General features: G+C 43.7%; 1 protein-coding gene across 2 annotated transcripts; it reads right to left on the bottom strand.

Annotated features, from left to right (window-relative positions):
* Positions 1-858: 858 nt before the first annotated feature.
* Positions 859-19,705, bottom strand: ap4e1 (adaptor related protein complex 4 subunit epsilon 1). Of its 2 annotated transcripts, XM_015964242.3 has the most exons (22): positions 19,407-19,493; positions 18,735-18,824; positions 18,294-18,365; positions 18,080-18,203; positions 17,533-17,606; positions 16,360-16,481; positions 16,115-16,274; positions 15,860-16,026; positions 15,712-15,785; positions 15,520-15,642; positions 15,319-15,428; positions 15,097-15,236; positions 4,766-4,878; positions 4,552-4,670; positions 4,064-4,366; positions 3,624-3,735; positions 3,407-3,545; positions 3,086-3,335; positions 2,422-2,946; positions 2,142-2,332; positions 1,913-2,073; positions 859-1,222 (listed from the first exon to the last, which is right to left on the bottom strand). In XM_015964242.3, the coding sequence occupies exons 3-22, from the start codon at positions 18,294-18,296 to the stop codon at positions 1,062-1,064; spliced, it is 3,171 nt and encodes a 1,056-aa protein (XP_015819728.1). In that variant the 5' UTR covers positions 18,297-18,365; positions 18,735-18,824; positions 19,407-19,493; the 3' UTR covers positions 859-1,061. The 2 variants fall into 2 exon arrangements, with proteins under 2 accessions (XP_015819728.1, XP_015819727.1); XM_015964241.3 differs by lacking the exon at positions 18,735-18,824 and having other exon boundaries at positions 19,407-19,705.
* Between the last annotated feature and the right edge of the window lie 1,812 nt (positions 19,706-21,517).

The following is a 21,517-nucleotide window of genomic DNA, read 5'->3' as shown; positions in this document are numbered from 1 at the left end:
TAATTTACTAGAATGTAGTGAGAGGCACTCTGAGAAACAAGAACTCTGTGCCACAGGCACAAATCAAACATGCCGCCTTGGCATCACAACGTAAGGCAAAAGGGTTCATCTAAGCAGCCTCGCACCATGCTTTAAAGTCAGTGCACGAGTATGACATGAGACAAAAATCAGACAGATTTCTCCTGTCTTAGTGAAAATATGACAAAAATGAGGATATAAATAAATGTTTTAATACTGAATAGATGGAATTCATACTTGAAGTGAAATGTTAGTCATATTTAACATAACCATAAGTGCATAGACGGTTTAATTAGATAAAAGGCAACATCTGTAAAGGATCAATAAGATAAACATTACTGTGATTAGGACAAAAATCCTTTACCACAGATGCCCAGCAGAAATAAGGAGGTGTTAAATCTTTAGGCAATAACAAATGTAAACACATACATATAAATATCAGCACTGACGTTCAGCTTTCTACCAAGATTTTCCTGTAAAGACAACATTCCTGTGATTTTCCACATAGTGAGCAAAAAATAAAAAAACAATGGTTTTTTTTTTCTGTCTTAAAATTTTAAGAAGTTCAGACAGTAATTGAAAGTAGATCAGAGCAATAATGTCACGTCTCAACTAAGATGAATGAAACATGTCTGTGTAACATTAAATTACTCCACTGGCACATAAACAATAAAATTGACTTTTTAACAAACCTCTAGAGTTTTTAATCCCTGATTGTTCTAGACACAGAATGTAGATTAGAAATTAGGACAATTTATCTTTTTACAATTTGTAGATCTGGAAAATGGGAAAAAAGAAGTTAATTGTTTATTAATCCTTTATAAGTCAGAATAAATACAATGGTGCTAATTTAAGGTCATTATTAAAGTATGACAAGATATTCTGGACTTCTATCTGCATTTAAGACCTTAGTGTTGTTTTAAAACAAACCAGGTTTCAGCCCTGAGTTTATTTACCTGCCACGGCTTTCAAAGCTTTTTTAAATTGTTTGTAATTCATCAAAGAAACCCATGATCTGTAAAATAAAAAAGTGAAATCTCTGCTCAGCTCTCCTGTAGCGCTCTCTGACAGTGGTAGAGGAGGCAGTCGGGCAACTCGGGGATGGGGGAGCGCAGCCACACCGCCAGCATGCCAGCGTGAACGCGACAGTGCAGGAGGCACGGCTGATCCTGTCTGAGGCAGCAAGCTACAATCCCTTCGTTTCCTGGGAAACAAACATTGTTGACATCACTCAGTGGTTCAACACATGCAACTGCAGGAACACATCTGAAATCTGCCAAATAGCTCAAACAACTATTGTTTTTTTTAATAAACAACTTTATCTAATGCTTATAATAAAGGAATATGTTTTATTTTACACAAGAATTACATCATTTGAAGGTAATTTATGTATTTATGATCCATTTGCTTTTCAGCTTAGTGAAATTATTCTACCTAATCACTTGACATTTCTTTTCTAATGATTGATTGAAAGAATGATGAATTAAAGGAGATTGGCATCAGTTTTAAATCATTTCTATAAAACTTCAATAGAAAGCATCAAGTAACCTTTTTACAATGCTTTTACAAGACCTTGCAAACGCGCTTGTTTGTTTAAAACGCTGAAATGAAAAAGCTGCAGAAATTTTAACATGCAAATCTTTTAATAGTGTCGTCTCCTAAACTAAAGATCAAATCACAAAATAAGTAAACAAAAAACTAAAATCCAGCAATCAATCTCTACTATTGCTAAAGTGCTGATAAAATAATTATTCATCTCTGCAATAAAGGAGCGTTAAATGTTTGAAAGTCACAGCTCTTAGAGTACTCAGGTCATTTATTCCTACTTTTTTCCTTTTATCAAGAATAAAACCTGAATATTATAAATCCAGAGCTCACACAGATGCTTCCTTACCTATAATCTCTACAACATGAAGCTGAAGCTTGTCCTTCAGCACCTTCAGCGTAGCGGTGAGCGGCTCCTCCGCGTCCATCATCAGCGGCAGATTCTGCTTGGTGTCGTGTGAAAAGGCCAGCCACATTGTCCCGTACTCCTCAGTGGAAAGTCTCAAAGGTCTGCAGGACACATGTCAATGTTATTTACTCATCGTCAGCGTGACCACACCTTTAAAAACATGTCTCACCTGAGGAAGCTGGTTAAAGGAATTCTGTGTGAGAATTGTGTTTCCTGAAGCGAATTATCAGGAATCTGGTGCGACATCATCCCAGACAGCACAAAGTAAACCGAGGGACTCTTCACCGTTAGAAAATACTGACACACCACTACGCCGTGGCTTTTTAACTCCTCTACTGGACTGTCACACACACAGGACACCTTAACAACAGAAACGTTACAGGAAATGTTACGATTCATAGAAAATTATTTGATTAAACTGTACTGATCCTTTAAATTGTATAAATTACCTCAAGTTCCTCACAGGTGACTTGAACTTGAATCTGCTGTATGTCATAATCAGACGAGCTCTTCATGAAGACGAGAAGCACTAAAGAATCGTCTTTTTGAACATGACAGGAAGACAGATCCAGGCTTGGGCTGGTGCATAGGGGAGTGATTTCTGAGTGAGGGAGTCCAGAAAGTTCTGCTGGAAGATGTGAAGTGAGACACGAGTCTTTAGGTCTGTCTAGCTCTTCGTGTGGAGAAGAACCGGCTGCTAATGCGGAGTCTTCTCTAAGTAGAGTACTTTTTATTCCCTTCATGTCTCTGTCAGGTAACTCTACTTCTCCATTAGCAACAGTGAGGTCAACAGAGCTTAGATGAGTCTGTTCAGGTGAAGAAATTAGATCTGAGGAAATGCTGGAGTCCAGCAGCAGGTGACCCACACTACTGGGAGGAGAAACCAGTGGGTTCTGCGTGCTGGAGGGGAATGATGCAGCTGGATCTTTGAGTTTTCTTCTGAATCGTTGAGATGTTTGCTCAGATTTTCCCATCTGTTAGATGAAAAACTTTAAATTGTAGCACACATTTGTATAAAAGCAACATTTTAGAGAACTAAGGACAGAAGGCCCTTAAATATTTATTTCACTTCATTTTCCTTCTACAAACAGATTCATAAAACCATGAACTGACCAGACACACGGAGCTCTGGGAGGCCAGGCCAACGAACAGTGAGGATGCCAGCTGCTGTTTTTCCTGTTCACATTCGGGGATTGGTGTAGGAGTCTGGCTGTAGGAGGCGTCGCCGTCACCCTGCTGAACGAGAGGCTGGAGCGGACTGGGAGCCTCGACCGGAGCAGTTTCCTCTGCAGATTCTCTCTGAGCCAGATAACCTTCTTTCCCCCAGACCCTCCTCACTCCATCCAGCTTCAAGGTTGTGGAGCTGAAACACAAACAGGGACTCAGCATTGCGAAATAAAGAAGACAAACAGACTTCCAGCTGAACCTACATACCCGCCTTTGTGTGAGTGATCCGTGCGGTCGCCTGACAGACCAGAGCTCACGGACAGCAGCGTAGGGGACTGTCTGTCTGCGATGCTGCAAGAGGACATGCTGATAGGCAGGGACAGGCCATAGGGCTCCAAACTCAGTGCTGAGACGCACAAAACCATCAGAACACACCCAAACAACACACCAAACTTGCAGCCAAAATAATTTTCACACATTCTACCTTTGGATCGGGACAGTTCCTCCTGTCTTTGATGGGGAGGCTTATAGGGAGCGGCGCCTGCAGCTAGCGCTTCTGACACAAATCCATCCAGAAACGACAGCGATGAATCTACCTGGAAACCAACGTAAACACAGCAGCAATAAACCCTCTAAGTGAAGCTTTAAACGTTCACTGAAACTGTGTCTCATCTGCAACAACCAGACCAGTAGATCTTCCATTTGAAGTATGATGTATGCTCTTTAAATGACTGAAGCTGTAGCTAAAAGCAAACCTGAACCTTCTGCAGACATGATGAAACAGCTGCCCTGATTGATGCTGATATTCCTGCTCTCATTAGTTTGGTTCCTCTAATCAGCTCTGTGTTAACACCAACTCCAGCAAACAGCAAAGAAAACTAAATAATCGTCTGTGTTTCTGCTCGGTCAGTTTTGCAGCCTTACCTCCATGGGCTCCTGGCTGACACCCCGAGGTAGCACCCTGGCCTGTAGCTCAGGGTTTTGGCTGAGGTACTGCAGCTCCTGAGCTCTTTGTCGCAGCATTGTGTCCATGGAACTGCTGTATGTTTCAGAAACCTCCAGAGGCACGGAAAGAGGTGCTCCACCCGAGCAGAGTTTGGTCATCGCCATGAGGATCCAGCTTTTAGTCTCACTGCTGGTGCTCTTTATATTCAACAGTTTAACCAACAGCCTCAAGACCAGATCGGGCTCAACATCCTCCCGTAAATGAGAATATTCTCCAAGAACCTGAACATAAAGAGTTCACAATTAAGGAATGAAATGTCATTTCATCATCTGATCCTGGGTAAATCACTGGAACATTCTTTTGACACTTACAGCAGATCTAAACTCTTTGTTTCTTTTTGTTGAAATGAAAATAGATTTTCTTTATTTGTGTTGTTGGGTGATCCCAGTACTCCCAGAACACTCACCCAGCAGATGGCCTGGAGGAAGCGCTGGGGCAGCTTGCTGGGCTCTCCCTGAAGCAGAGAAATGTAGGAGTTCACCGCAAACAGCCTCAACTTCTTGTTCTCCTCCTCATCATCAAATCCTGTGTCATAGAGAAAATAATAAAACTACATGATACTTGAATAGAAAACCATTAAACGGTAAACTTAGATCAAGTTGAGCTTGGTTTTAGCTCACCTTCTGAGAGCAGTTTAAGGAAACTGTTTGGGATGTCGGGCTGCAACGTGTCTCCGCCTACAGAGAACACCGTGTTCATGGTCTCAACAAACCACTCGTTGTCTGGTGCATATGTGAGAGGGTTTATAGGAAAAGGCTTTAAAAAGCAACAATAGGTTGATTAGTGCTTTTGCACTTTGCAACAGATTACAGAACAGCTGCGATGTAATTTTAAACAAGCTGAATGAGAAGAACCACAGCTGGAAAACAGAACAATGAAAATGACAGGGAGAAAACCAGAAGAAAGACGAGCAAAACAAACCACAGAAATGTGAGACATTCAATGAAATAACAAAGAAAGCATAAAGAAATATGAACCAGTCAAAAAAGTATCTACATAAAGATGTCATTTAAGTAACAAAAGACCCAAATAAACTTACTAAAGATGCAAACGGATTACATGGAGATACAAAACAACGGCAAAGCTTTAAAACTGTTCAAATGAGCCGAAATAAGGCCAACTATAAAAATTTGCATTTCTTGCAGAAATGCTGTTTGAATGCTGGATAGCTGAAACTAAGAAAAACTGTCAAAATGAGCTGAATGTATTGAAAGATGTAGAAGCAAAAAGCACCAACAAGCAAATAAAGCACAAAAAGTAAGTGAGGAATGGAGAAAAATAATCATAAATAGCAAAAAACTGAAATCTGTGAACATTGTATAAAAATCTGGACAGCTAAAATGTCTAAACACCTGTTATTTCAGTTGGACAAGTTTAACAGTTTAATCTTTACCTTTAGCTGAACTGTGAAATTAGCAGCTTATGCTAAATTTGGTAACTGATTGCTGAAGTTGTTTATTAGTTGAAGTGAAGCTGAAACTAAGCTAAACTGGCAAATGAGCTGAATGTAGTGAAAGATGAGAAAGCAAAAAGCACCAACAAGCAAATAAAGCACAAAAAGTAAGTGAAGAATCAAGAAAACTAATCCTAAACAGCAGAAAACTGAAATCTGTGAACAATGTTTAAAAAACTGGACAGCTAAAATGTCTAAACACCTGTTATTTCGGTAGGACTAGTTTAACAGTATAATTTTTACATTTAGCTGAACTGTTAATTTAGCATCATATGCTGAATTCAGAAACTGATTGCTGAAGCTGCTGATTAGCTGAAATGAAGCTGAAACTAAGCTAAACTGTCAAAATGAGCTGAATGTATAGAAAAATCACTAACAAGTGTAATAAAGCTCAGAATATAGGTGAAGAATGGACAAAAAATGCTAAACTGCAGAAAACTTTAATCTTAGAACATTGATTAAAAACTCGAAATTTGAAATGGTTAAACATTTGAATGAGAATAGTTTAATGGGTACATTTTTACAATTGGCTGAACTGTGAATTTAGAAAAAAATTGCTGATATCTGAAACTGATAGATTAACATATGTTCAGACTTGATATGGGATGAATGAATGAATGAATGAATGAATGAATGGATGGATGGATGGATGGATGGATGGATGGATGGATGGATTTATAAGTGGATGGATGGATTCCTTAGGCCAAGCTGATTAATTTGATGTATCACATGTGTGGGTGTGTAATTCCATTTAGCCAGAAGATGATTGACCTCTCTCAACCAATCAGGGAGCTGGGAGGGAGCGGGGCACTTTCCCACCTTATGATGGTCAATCAAATTTAACTTGTTTCTAGTTTTAAGTACAGATAGTTCAAAAAGATCAAAAACAGGAGTCTGTTATTGGCTCAATATTCAGCTTTTTATATTCATTCCTATGAGACTTGGTTAAAGTGATTTGTAGCTCCTTGTGCTGCCATGGTAACAGATGACAGGAATCTGCTTTAATAAAGCAATGTACAATGTCACATGACTCTATTAAACTTTGAATAACATTTCTATCTTAAAGTATGTTGATACAGTTGTGTCGAAAATGTTATTAAATGTTGTCGCTAAGCACATTGCCATGGTAAAGCAGAACACAAAATCAAGCTAATACAAGACTCCTGGGACCAAGCAGGTTGAATTGATGTATCATATGTGTGGGTGCATATTTCCTTTTAGGCAGAAGAGAATTGAAAACTCTCAGTCAATCAGAGAGCAGAGAAGGAGGGGGCGGTTCCTGCCTTCTGACTAGTGTTAAAATGTCAGCTATGCTGCTAGTTTTAAGTGTATAGAGCTCAGAAAGATAAGAAACAGCAGTATGTTAGAGGTTTAATATTAGGCTTTTCACATTAATTTCAATGCGACTTGTTTGGGGATATCCTTATGCACTTGTGTTACCATGGTAACAGATGACAGAAATCTACTTCAATATACTTATGTTCAATGTGCCATGACCTTTTTAAATTTTAAATAATGTTCGTATGTTAAATTACTTTGAAACAGTAGTGTCTAAAATGTATGAAATGTCATTGCTAAGATTGTTACCATGGTGTCAGATAACACATTTAAAATTTAATACAAGATTTCTGAGACCAAGCCGGTCATTTTGATGTATCATATGTATAGGTGCTTGATCCTGCTTGGACAGAAAATAGTTGAACATTCTCAGCCAATCAGAGAGGAGCAACACTGTTTTCCCGCCTTTTCCCCTGGCTGTTGGAGACATGCAGCTGTACTCCTATTACTGAGAGAAGCCATTAAATCTGTCCTTCAGAAGTGAAATTGGACCTGTCAAACTTCTCATCACCATTCGAAAAGTACTGCACCGATTCGAAATTTTCAAAAAGTGTGAGCGGCAGAAGGCTTTGGTGGACATCTGAATGAAGTCTTGTGTGTCTGCCACGAATGTTTTAGAAGATATGGAGAGAAAATTTCAGCTGTCTGTCGGCCACAGGTGCCTTTTTTTTAAAGGGGTTTAAATGGAGGAAAGCTAGCACAGTCCTCCATCTGAGGCTTGTAGCACAAAAAATGTGATACCAACAGCAAAACTGAAGTCATCACTTCGAAGCAGACAAAATAACCTAACAAATTTGAGAATATCATTAGTGTACTATAAAAGATGTGGTCGGTGGAAATTTTTGTTTCAAGATTTCATAAATCATGCAGTTAACAGCTGCTCAGATGCCATGTCAGACCTCTGAACGTCTCATCAACATTCAAAAACCGCTGCACCGATTGAAAATTTTCAAAAAGCATGACTGGCAGAAGGCTTTGGTGGTTATCTTTGTGAAGTCTTGTGTGCCTACCATTAATGATCTTGAAGCTATGAGGAGAACATTTCAGCAATCTGTCAGCCACAGGAGCCTATTTTATAAGAGGTTTAAATGGAGGAAAGCTGGCACAGTCCTCTTTCTCACGCGTGTAGCGCAAAAACCGTAAAACTTACAGGAAAACCAAAGACATCACTTTGAAGCGGACAAAATAGCCTAACGAATTTGAGAATATCATTAGTGTACTATAAAAGATGTGGTCGGTGGAAATTTTTGTTTCAAGATTTCATAAAATCATGCAGTTAACAGTGCTCAGCTCCTTAGATGTCATGTCAGAGCTCTGAATGTCTCATCACCATTGAAAAACTGAAGCCCCGATTGGAAAAGTTCAAAAAGCGTGAGTGGCAGAAGGCTTTGGTGGTTATCTGTGTGAATTTTTGTGTGCCTACTTTGAATTGTCTAGAAGCTATGACGAGAACATTTTAGCTGTCTGAAGCCAATCGGAGAAGAAAATCTCAGTTCTATTTCGTCTAGTCTTAGCCCTTAAGCGAGCTGCTATTGGAAGGATGATCTCCGCATCAGCCAATCATGAAGAGCTTAAATGTATGCCCACCAATAGTGGGCCCCCTCGTGGTATATAACCGCAGTGACCCCACTGCTCGCCTCCTTTTTCTCTTCATGCCAAGCTGAGAGCTTCTTAAAGAGCAAATTTATCCAGAAAGAGCAAGATTATCCGAGAAGACTTACCAGCCATGTCCAGTGATGCCAGACCCTGCCCGACCTGCCAGTCGGGCTCCATTTCCAGCGGAGACCTGCACGCTAAGTGTGAGGTCTGTCTCGGGGCTCACCACGCTGGCCTGGCCTTGACCCCGCAGGCCTCGTGCCCGTTCTGTGCCGCTCTGCCCGTGGCAGAGAAGATTCGCCGGGTCGAGTACTTCACTCCCACCGCCGACGAAGAATTTCCGGTGGCTGACTCGTACCCGCTGGACAAGGCGTTGGATTTCTTCGACGCCGGTCAGGAGCCGGCTGGCTTCAACCGGCTGGATGACGTCACCGACAGCGAGAACTACGACGAGGCGGCATCCCTCCTAGACATAACGGAGGTCGATGAGCTCCGCCCAGCGGGTCCTTCTGCCCCAGTGGCTTCTCGCTCCTCCCTGCCAGCAGTAAGAGCACTGCTCCAGGAGCTGCCTGCCATCATTTCTGCGGCAGCAGCCCACAAGGGGCTAGCTGTGCCGGAACCAGCCCCGCCTGAAGCAGATGATTTGGCGGGAATCTTCGGGGCAACTCAGACACGCTGTCTAGACCCTATTTGGCCGCGCTTTCCCGCTGCTATGAGCTGCTGGTCTGCCGCCTTCTCCGAGCCTGCCAAGCTCAAGGCGCCAGTCTCCACCTATGCGCCCATCACCAAGGTCGAGGGGTTTTCCGACCAAGGCTGGCCGTCCGTTCCTCCGCTAGAGCCGGACTTGGCCTCGCTGTTTGGCGCCAAGAACCACCTCGCTGGCCCGCGAGCTGTTCCCGCTTCAAAACATGACCAGCTGCTGACGCGGCTCACCGACCGCGCACATCAGTGTGCCTTTCAGACCGGCGCTGCAGGGAAGAACATCGCCCTCCTTGCCTTCGGCGTCTCGAGGATGATGGAGGAGCTGGAAGCCCCCGAGGAGTCGAAAGCCGTCATTACTAAGACTGCTGATGCTATCCTCAATTTGTGTGCTGCTGTGCTCACCGGTTCTGCTCGCATCGCTGCCTGGCAGACCCTCATCCAGCGAGCGATCTGGCTCAAGGCCCTGCCCTCCATTCCGGAACATCTGCAAAGGGAGATGCTGGACGGCCCCATCACCACCGATGTTCTGTTTGGTCCCCATCTTAGGGGCGTCATTGAGAGGGCTCAGAAGACGGCCGAACTATCGGCTACGGTACGAGACCTGGTTCACCCTCGGTCAGCCTCGCACTCCGGCCGTTCTGCCAGAGGATGGGACGAACGGCGCGGAAGCTTCAAACGCCCAGCTGCACCGTCCGCTCCACGGAGCCGGCCTCCCGCTTCGGCTCCACATCAGCGGGACCAGCGAGATGGCGGGCAACGGTTCCGGCGGGGCCAGCAGACGCCGTCTTGGCAGTCCCAGGTGCACGAGCCTTGCCGAAAGCAGCCACGGAAGTGACTCTTTGGGGGGAATGTGTGTGTACATGATTGTAATGATGTTGATGTTGGTTTTGAAATAAAACCCAAAACATGTCACTCAAAGAGCACAATCCTACAGTCCTCCGCAGAATCCTCTGCCGAGTTCTCACACATGTTCCCCACACCAAGCACTGCTGCACGCATACATGTTCCTGCAGGCAGTCATAATATACGGCCAACCGTAAGGGTGCGCTCCATTTGCGCTCCGGCCCCAGCATCCGGCCGGGCCCAACTCTCCCAGCTCTCACTACATTGTCGGGTGGGGCGAGATGTCAGGTCGCTGTCTCGACCACGCGCGGCGGCACAGTGCGCAGCTTCATCCGCTGGCACTCTGTCGCCCCCGTGCACAGGCTCGGCTCCCACTCGTCCTTCACTCTCGGACTCCACGCTCCGCGGTGCGGACCAGCCTGTTCCAGCTGTTTCGCACTCGCCCTTTCGAGCGCAGCCCTCCATGGGTCGCCCCCAGTTCTCTGGTACGGGCGACGGCGGTAAGGGCGCATGCACAACCCTCAGTCGTTGCTCACGTGACCGCGCACACGCGTCCACTGTCGGAACGCGCGCACGAGTGGCGCCGCCTTTGTATCATGAGCAAATGGATTTCGGACACCATTCATTGCGGTCACACACTTCATTTTCAGGTCACTCCACCTCCCTTCAACGGGATCGTGGAGACGACGTTCACATCGCAAGTACAGTCTCAGGCCCTAGAGCTGGAGTTGCGGGAACTTCTGTCCAAGGACGCTATTTCACGAGTCCCTCGCGGACAAGAGCTCTCCGCCTTCTACTCCCGCTACTTCATAGTACCGAAGAAGTCGGGAGGAATGAGACCGATTCTCGACCTGTCCCTGTTCAACTGCTCCATAGCAGTAATGCATTTCCGCATGTTAACGATGAGACAAGTCCTGGAATATGTGCGCCCCGGGGATTGGTTCACGTCAATCGACCTGAAAGACGCATACTTCCACATACCAGTAATTCCAAATCACCGGAAGTTTCTGCGTTTTTCGTTCAAGGGAGTTCAATATCAGTTCAATCGCCTCCCTTTCGGCTACTCGCTAGCCCCGCGCACCTTCTCCAAATGTCTGGAGACCGCGCTGCAGCCACTGCGCACGGAGGGAATGAGGGTTTTATTTTACTTGGACGATCTTCTCCTGTGCGCTCGGTCCAAGGACGAGGCGTCACAGCAAACGAGGAGGTTGACAGAGCATCTGTCGACCCTGGGGTTTTCTATAAACTGGGAAAAGAGCTCCGTTCTTCCATCCCAGTCGATTGTGTATCTCGGGGTGGAGTTGGACGCCTCCCTAATGAGAGCACGTTTGTCGCCTGCAAGAGCGGCAGATCTCTCCATGGTGATCTCCCGTGTACAACCCCGCAAGATCGTGAGAGCCCTGTTAGTCATGAAACTCCTGGGCATGATGTCCGCAGCCCATTCGGTGGTGCCGCTAGGCTTGCTGCACACGAGGCGCTTGCAACATTGGTTCACCCGCCTCCGGGTGCACCCGATACGTCAGAAGAGACGTATGTTGAGGATTCCCCCTTCAGTGGGCGGGGACCTCGCTCACTGGGGGAACCCCTGCATCCTCTCACGCGGGGTTCCCATCGGACGTCCTGCGTCACACGTATCTGTGTTTACGGATGCATCACTGTCGGGGTGGGGGGGCACGTGCTTGTCCCATACGGTGGCAGATCGTTGGCCCTCCCACACGCACGAGCACATAAATGTGTTGGAGCTTATGACAGTGAGGAATGTGATCAGACACTTTGCTGCCCTTCTCGAGGGCCGTCATGTCGAAGTTCACACAGACAACCAGGTGGCGGCAGCCTACATAAATCGCCAAGGGGGAGTTCGATCCCTCCCTCTGTTGCATGTCGCCACAGATTTACTGTGTTGGACACATGTCCACCTGCTGTCCATCAGAGCCATCTACATTCCGGGGGTCCTGAATGTAGCGGCAGACATCCTGTCGAGAGGGGGACCCCGCGACTCCGACTGGCGTCTGCATCCCGCACTGATATCACAGATCTGGATCAGGTTCGGGGAACCGTCTGTGGATCTGTTTGCGGCTCGCGAAAACGCTCAGTGTCGCCTGTGGTTTTCCCTGAGTCCCCGGGACGGACCTCCGCTCGGGGCGGACGCCTTCTCACACCAGCCCTGGCCTCGAGCGCTCCTTTATGCGTTTCCACCAGTCCCTCTGATTCCCCGTCTCTTAGACCGAATTCAGTCGGAACGGCTCTCGGTGATTCTGGTGGCTCCCAGGCGCTTGTCCGCGTCATGGTTTCCGGACCTGCAAGCGCTAGTGTCCGGCTCCCCGTGGAGGCTCCCGTGGAGGGCGGACGCCCTTCTCCAGGCAGATGGAATAATCAAACATCCTCCGGAAATAGGCCAACGGTTGTGGGTCTGGCCGCTGAGCGGTCACGCTTAGAGGCTTCTGGGCTGCCGCATGATGTGGTCGCCACGATTCAGAGTGCGCGGGCGCCCTCTACCATTGCGTCTTACGCTGCTAAATGGGCAGCTTTCCAGAAATGGTGCACAGAGCGGAATGTTCAAGCGCTCTCCTGCCAGCTGGCGGATGTCCTATCGTTTCTGCAGATACTGATGGACAGGGGCCTCGCCTTCAGCACTATTAAAACATATGCTGCAGCTATCTCATCCTGTCACCAAGGGTTTGGAGATAGATCTGTTTTCAATCATCCCCTCACAAAACGTTTTCTAAAAGATGTCAGGAGGAACAGACCTGTGTCCCGCCCGCTTTTTCCCCAGTGGGATCTAACGGTGGTTCTGCACGGCTTATCCAAAGCCCCATTTGAACCCTTGGACCAGGTCTCACTCAAGTTCCTGTCACTTAAAACTGCATTGCTGCTAGCGCTAGCATCAGTTAAGAGAGTGAGTGACCTGACCGCCCTTTCAGTGGCTCCCGCATGCCTCAGGATCCGGGAAGATGGCGGGTCTGCTGTTTTATGCCCCAATCCAGCCTTTGTGCCCAAAAGCATTAATGCTTCCTTCAAATCCAGGTCAATTTCATTGGCTGGACTTTTTCCTCCTCCCCATAATTCTGAGGAGGAAGCGGCTTCTCACCTTCTCTGCTCGGTGCGCGCGCTTGTACGGTATGTGTCACGCACTTCGGAGATTCGTCGTTCACAAAACCTGTTTGTGCACTACAGGGAGTCTTCCCTTGGTCAGGCGCTGTCGACCCAGCGTCTTTCGCACTGGCTGTGTGAAGCCATTTCCCTCGCTTACACGTCATCGGGGCAGGATTCCCCTGAGGCACTCAGGGCTCACTCAGCCAGGGGGATTTCCTCTTCGATGGCGCTCCACAGTGGTGTGTCGATGGAAGACATTTGTCAGGCTGCTTCATGGGTTTCATCCTGTTCCTTTACTCGTTATTATTTACGAGATGTGTCTTCAGGTTCCATCACTCGTTCAGTGCTTGGACCCCAGCAGGCTGAATGAATGCTTATGGCACCTCATTGGCCTTGCCGAGATGGATTTCATCCTCTCGTGGATGATGTTTTTTTAGTGAGGGCCCCTCTCTTATCGTGGCTGCCTCAGTCTTTAAGCCTGGTCTGAGGCTGAACGTCCCTCACTAAAGGAGATTGATTGGGTGTGTCCATTGGTTGTGTTAACCAGTGTGGCGTAAACCCATCCAGCTGCGCTTTATTCCAATAGCAGCTCGCTTAAGGGCTAAGACTAGACGAAATAGAACGTTGGTTACGTATTGTAACCCCAGATTCTATGAGTCTAGTCGCAGCCCTTAAGCCACTTGGCCCCACTGGTTATGATGGAATAAGAGCCATTGGAGGCGAGCAGTGGGGTCACTGCGGTTATATACATGAGGGGGCCCACTATTGGTGGGCGTACATTTAAGCTCTTCATGATTGGCTGATGCGGAGATCATCCTTCCAATAGCAGCTCGCTTAAGGGCTGCGACTAGACTCATAGAATCTGGGGTTACAATACGTAACCAACGTTTCTTTTAACGTGTTTCAGTGAGAGAAAATCTGGGTCTCTCCTCTTTCTGGGGCTTGTAGAGAAGGAACAGTAACACTTACAGATAAAATGAAACCCATTCTGAAAAGCTGACAAAAATTCCCACTTTTTGAGATATAATTTGTTTTGGTAGTCCAAACGGTCTGGGGGTAGTAAAGAGTTGTTCACAGAAGATGTGAAGTTCAAAAGTTAGAGTGCGGAATTTTCAGTTTAGAGTGGTGGGAAGCATTTTTAATTTTATTTTAATATTCTCAAACAAATGAACCGTACGACCGCAAAGTTTGGAGTACAGTCAAGAATTATAGCTCAAAACAAAGGTATATTCGTTAGCTGTAAGCCAGCGTGTGTCTCATTTCAATCGGACCTTAGGTTCTCTCAGAACAACACCAGAAATGGAGTAAGGGAGGGTCACCGCTCCTATCTTTCCCCATTATAACTTTTGTGAATTTTTCTGAAAATTTCAAGTCGTACCTCAACTTCTACCTGCGATTTAAGAAAAACCCTAAAAGATATCAAAAAGCCTCTTTAATATGTTAAATAGGAAAGTCTTGTGAGTTTGTTAAACTTTGAATGAAGTCTCTAAGTTAAAGGGAACCCAATAGAGCTTTAGGTCAAAAAAGTGATAGGAATTTGCTGAAAACTGACCAATCCCATTCATTTCAATGGGGAAATTTTCTCAGAAAAAGCTTAATAACTCGAAAAATTTTAAAGATATCAATGCCAAAAGTAATGGCCGGAAAGAGCTCAACAAGCTGAACGTTTTGATATAAAATTGTTGAAATAGTTAAAAATTTGAAGGAGTTGAAAAGTGTATGGAAGCAGAATAAGAATGAAGGAAAACAGGAAAACAATGGTTTGAATTCAAACAATAAATATAAACAGGAAAACAATAGTTTGAATGCTTAACAGCATTCAAACAAATATGTCGACAAATTTGGTAGTATAGAATGAACAAAACATGTAAAACCAGATATCAAGGTTACCACACACAAATCCCTCATCGTGTTCTTTAAGGATATTTTTCTGCCAGTTCTGCCACTTTCCCCACAAGGTCTGCGGTGGTGTGATCCTCCTTATTGATGCTCATAAAGTCCAGCATCTTCTCTACGATTACTGTTACATTCTGGTCGTTAGTTATCCGAAAGAGTAGCTCCAGCGTCTGAAAGAGAACAGAAAAGTTTCCATGATGCTCTAAAGGATCTTTCTACAGCCACCCAGCCTACGGCTGCACTCTTGCACACCTCTCGCTTTATGATGACATCGGGGTGATCGAGACACTCGATAATGGTCATCTGATGCTGCAAGGCCAGTCTGGGATCCTGATGGACCACATAGGTGAGAGCCTTCAGGCCTGCAAGAACATGAGAACAATGTTTTAAATCTTGTTGTTTTTTAAATAAATGATTCATGTCAAAAACAAAGTCCTTTTTAGTGTTTCTTACCCAGATACTTTAGATTTATCCTCTGTGACAGAACAAAATTGCCGATGACCTTCGCAGCTTTTTCCAAAAGCTCAGATTTAGGATGAATTGTGTAAATGCATTTTACACACTCGTATAAAATAGCTAGAACAGGAAGAGATGTGTGAGTAGACGAAGGAATGCTTCAGTCGTTTTAATAACAATTAAACAAACCATAGGTGATGTTGTGATTCATCTCTGCTCTCCGTAAAGACTCATCCAGGATTTCATACATGACCTCACTTGTGCTGCGAGGAGCAAGGAGACCAAATTAATCACAGACATCCAGTTAAAACTGAAGACGAGGTGAGAGATGAATTACCTCTGGTCACTTTTCCCAAGTAGGGAGAGAATTCTGAGAAGCTGGATTTGAAGCCATGGAGCAGGAACACTGTGATAGTTGAAATCCATGGGAAGTTTTCCGGCCACCACTTGCTTGAGGATTGTGACAAAACTTGCGGTGAGGTCCTTGTAACTTTCTGGATTCTCCTGTAAGAAAGACACTTTTCAGCACCACAGTGGCTCAAACTGTAATATTTCTACTATTGCTGGATTGTCAGTCTGAAACACCAGCTACCTGAATCAGCTGTAGGTAGATGTGTAAAGAAGCCGACATCACACCGGGGTCTTTGTCACACAGCGCTTTACGAAACCTGTTGTGAATGTGCTGAACTTGATTTGGGGCAATCAGGTAGAATTTATACAACGCCAGGACGGCTTTTCGTCGAATGATTTCCCTACAAGTTTGTGACAACAAACACTCGTTAATCAAAAACGTTCAAGCAAGACCAAACTGAGAAATTACCTGGGAGCACATCTTACTTGGAGTGGTTGAGCTTTTCCTCCACCAGAGGAAGAATGGCAGGAATCATGTCTTTAGGGAACATCTGGCTGACAACAGTGAGAGCCATGCACACTTCAATCAGGTTTGTACTCTGGAGATCCTGCAGGTACAAAACACACTGTGTAACTTCGTTGTGACATGTTTTTGACTGATTACATCAGCGTTTATGAGCTGACCAATAATATTTTACCAAACTAAAATAGGTACTGTAGACTGGTGAAACTAGCATTCTTGTGTCTGTTTATATAAATGTTCTAATTCTGCCTCAGGGGTACTTTTCTACTGAAGTTTTATTATTAGTTTATTGGTAAGCGAGACAAGAGGACACCGCTTAAAGGTGCAGAAGGAGGTGTTTTTCTGTGGCTTTTTTCCACGTTGCTTGAATTGCTCTTCACGTGCTAAAGGCAACCGGTAAATGAAACTTTTTCCAAAAAAAAAAAAAATTTGATCACCTCTGAAACATACAATTTTGGAAAAACCTCATCCAATCATGTGAATGTCTCGTTCTTAATGACTGGGTCCATCAAACTGAGAAGCTGAATGGGAAGCGAAGCCAGAGCTGAGCTAGCAAGTTCAGAAGAAACCAAGAAAGCTGAAAACCGTCTTTTTCTTCACCATAAAAACTACACACTAATGTAGCTAGAATACTACATTGTTATACAGTTATGTAAGTGTGTCACATTAAGAATTTTGGGAGAGAAAGGGATAACAAAAATGTAAAATTGAACCCTTGGGAACAAGCACTGTGCGTTCCCATTGTGCTTAAGAAAGGGTGTTGGGTCTTTGAATTGTGTTTCTTCATCAAACAGCCTTTTCAGGTACTCTGACCCCAGCTTTAATGCGCATGACAAATAAAAGTAAAAGAAAAACAAATAACATCTTAATTGAGATTTCTCTCATCACTAAAATCATCTCGATGGAGTTGCTGACAAAAATTCTTGATCTCAAACGCTGTTTTACAGCTAATAGTTGAGTAACTGTAAGGTCACAACACAGCACCATCAGGGGGACATGCTGGCTTTCTATAATATAAAACAACAGAGCCTAATAATCTAATACATATGACAAATTCCACAATTCTTGAAATTTCTAAAAGTGTTTCTATATATAGTCAAGTTTTTAATAAAATACTGTAAAGAACAAAGACCCACCTTTAGCACTGTGTTTACCAGGAGAAGCAGCAACTCGTGGCTTTCATTCAAAAACAAGGAAACAGCAAGATAACCTGAAAAACACACAATAACCACATTCTAGGTTCTTACTGGTGCTTGGAATCATTCAGAGTGCTGAATTTTTACAAGCTATTCTAAATGATTTCAAAGTCATGAAACTGTGATGTGATTTGGTTTTAGAATAATGATATTTATTTTCATTAGAAACAGTAACTGAAATTATGTTTATATGTTCTGTTAATTCATACATGTGTAAAGAGCTGCCGTTGTACGATTCAGGAAAACCTTGAAAGTGCTTGATTTGTTCATTGGAAAAGATGAAATGACCCTGAAAAGTTGTCATTATGTTAAAAATATTTATAAATAAATTAGAAATTTCTAATAATTCAGCTTTAGACCTTGCAAATCTGTTGTGTTACATTCTTTGCAGCTTGACTATGTGCAAGTTTCATGACTATGAAATGATCTGAAGACTAGAAGAGTGTTTTAATAAAGTAAAAATGATGAAAATGGAGAAACCACACACCAACTCTCTTCTCCAGGACATTCCCTTGCTGGGCCAGTTTAATGGCATGAATATAACTGAACGTTGCCTCGTAGCCCAACATCTCACAGTAGATGGTTCTCACCATGAGCTCCTTCATCTGCCTCTGAATCAAATTATGTCCCAGAAATAAACAGATCAGCAAAGACTTTAGGTCATTTGTGTGAAAGATGATATAAGGAAACCGGAGCTGTACCATGGTGGTGTTGGGGGAGGACACCTGCTCTTTAATTGATGATAGCTCACGCTGAATTAGTTTCTCCTCCTCCTGTAAAGAAAGAAATGCAGAAAAAAGACTAATTAAATCAAATTAAAAGATAACTGCTGAGACTACGTTGTTCTGCTGTCTGTCATTCATAATAAAGGAACAAAGTGCATTCATAAGTACACATATAAGATGGAGGACTGAAGATAACTCATACAGTCAAAACTTAGGATATCATTATAAACACATGCTCAGGAATTTTTAGATAAAACTCAAACTAAATGAAAACACCTAAAAAATATAATCTATTCAGAACTATTACACATGTTTGAGGGTCTAATTTTAGCTTTAATGTTAGTTTTATTGGTAGTTTTAACCTAAACCTTGAAAGAATGGTTAAATAATTTAAAAGGTAACATAATATTTATGCACCTGAGTAAATTTTAGGATAACGAACAGAGATTCTCATGACTGTGGCTCTGTAAACAGGTGACAGCTCAGTCAGATCTCCAAGTTCAAACACTGAAAACAGGGAAAATTAAACAAGCAGAAAGAGATTTACTGTGACAAGAACTAAACTGTAATAAACAAGATGACTGAGTCGGGGTGTGTTAAAAAAAAGACTTGGAATAAAGAATCAGCTAATATTTTGATTTTTCAGATCCTTCAAGGATTAGTGTATTGGACACTTGAATAAATAACAGCTGTTTGGCCGGAAGCTACAGAAACTAAATGTTATTAAAGTGGATTTAATGTTAGTACCAGTTGCGAAGATTTCTCAATGCATTGTTTAAATTTTGCATCAATGATATGATCCCACACTAATAATACTCGGCTTATGAACGGCATCAATGGTTCTCGTCTGCAGCTCACTCTAGAAAGCCTAATTTCTGAGGTAAACACAAGCACCTGAACGCACCACAAAAAACAAGTATTTTTCTAAACCCTTTTAAAAGCTGCCTTTTAACTTCACCACAACAAGCTGCGTGTAAAATCTGCCAGAAAACGAGTCAGCACAACGAGCACATATTTCATAGGTCAGCTAAAAGGGAACATAGCAAGCTAGAGTGGCAAGGTTCAGCGCGCTTTACCGGACCAACTTACATGTTTAGATGTTAGTTCAGTAATTCCTCTAATGAGGCTTCCTAGCTTGGAGTTGGTGGATAGTTTCGCTGAGCCAGGCTGAGAGTCTAAAGAGAGGAGGCTTGGCAGAGCTGTCAGCGTCTTCTCCACAACATCGCTCATTTTAGCAGCAAAAGCAGAATTTAGAACCGGTTTTCTTCTTAAGACGAACCGATTTTAAACCATCTATATATGCACAATGAAACCGTATTACATAGTTATCTGTAAAACATCTAAATAGCTATATTAAGTAAAAAAACAACATTTGGTGTCGGCCATTATTTTTGAATGGCAGACCGGCCTGTGGCTACGTCACTTCCGTTTAGATTAAAGAAACTTTATTAACAACTTTGAACTTAAGCGTTAACAAAAAGTTCACTTTAATGTGTTTTTTTGTTTTGTTTTGTTTTTTGTTCTTGATATAAACCTTTTTGTATTGCCAGTTATACTAAATTAATATTTATTTGGAATGATTCAGGGCTTCCAACGCTTGTAGTGATAACTGTTATGGCTCTGCCCACAAGTGGGCGGTATTAGGTTATCTATTTAAGGGTGGAGGAGAGTGTTGATGAGGTGAGGTCAATGACAGACAGCTGGTGAAGAAAAGAAATAAACATCTTTTGCAAAGAACATGAAACATCGTGCTTAATTCAAGAAACATTACATGTTTCCAGGAGTAGGGTTAGCCATGGACAGTGTGAGGCCTCAGGACGCTGTTGTCCGGAGTGGAAATGTGGATTGTGAATGGTGTTCATTCAAGCAACGCTTCATGCTGTATTTGCAGGCTGTTGGACTGGATAGGAAGCCTGATGTTCGCAAGATTGCCCTGTTGCTTACAGTGGCTGGACCCCGAGCTGTGGAGGTGTTTAATACCTTTGTCTTTGAGGATGAGGAGGACCGGCACAAGTTTGTGTTGCAGAAGTTTGACGATCACTGCTCACCGAAAAAAATGAAACATTCGAGAGGTACGTGTTTCGTGCACGTTTGCAGCAGCAGGATGAAAGCTTTGATGTCTTCCCGATGGATTTGAAGTTAAAGGCAAGAACGTGCAATTTTGGAGTTCTTCAGGATTCGCTGATCACAGGTCAAGTTGTGTTTGGAATACATAAGAAAGTGAGAGAAAAGCTGCTGAGAGAGACTGACCTTACGTTGAGTAAAGCTGTGGATATTTGCCATGCGTGTGAAATAGCCCTACACCATGTGAAAACTTTTGGTGATGGAGTGAGGGAGCTGGGAACGGAGCTTGATGTTGCAGCTGTTTCATACCAACAGAAGTGCAGACAGGACAAAGCAAGATCATTTTCCTGTCCGAGATGTGCGACGCGACATGCACTGAGACAATGTCCAGCATTTGGCAAGATGTGTAACAGCTGTAAAGGACTTAATCATTTTGCCAAATATTGCTTTTCTAAAATGAAGCCTGAAAAGCATGGTCCTGTACACACTGAGGATGAAGCTTCTCTGAGTGATACTTTCTTTGTGTGCCTTGTGGAACGTGATGCTGACGTGTCTCCATCTGCTGTGACGACTGATGTAAATGTGGATGAATGGACAGTGCCACTGCTTGTGAATGGAACTGTTTTTCCTGTGAAGTTGGACACTGGGTCGAAGGCTAATTTGATAAATGAGCGTGATATTGAAGCCATGGATGTGAAACTGCTCTTTCATCCAGCATCTAGTACCCTCAAAGCCTACAATGGCCAATCCATCACCACCAAAGGCAAGTGTAATCTCACGGTACAAGTTAAAGGTAAAGAACACAACTTGATGTTTATAGTTGTGCCAGAAGGTGATTCTTTGATTGGAGATGAAGCATGTGAAAGGCTGGGTTTGGTCCAAAGAGTTTATTATGTCATCGGGGATCTGCACAGCAGCACTGAAACTATTGTTGGCCAATACCGGGATGTTTTTGAGGGTTTTGGGGCCTTGCCCTTCACATATAAAATACATCTCAAGGAAGATGCCAGACCTGTTGTTAATGCTTCTAGGCAGGTCTCGGGTGCCCTGAGGTGCAAATAGAAACAAGAACTCGACCGGATGACCCTGTCAGGAGTCATACAAAAGGTGGAGCTCCAACCGAGTGGGTTAATTCC

This window comes from Nothobranchius furzeri, chromosome 4 (assembly GCF_043380555.1).
Source record: "Nothobranchius furzeri strain GRZ-AD chromosome 4, NfurGRZ-RIMD1, whole genome shotgun sequence".
NCBI lineage: Eukaryota > Metazoa > Chordata > Actinopteri > Cyprinodontiformes > Nothobranchiidae > Nothobranchius > Nothobranchius furzeri.
The sequence above is the reverse complement of the archived record's forward strand: the minus strand, read 5'-3'. Positions and strand labels throughout refer to the sequence as shown.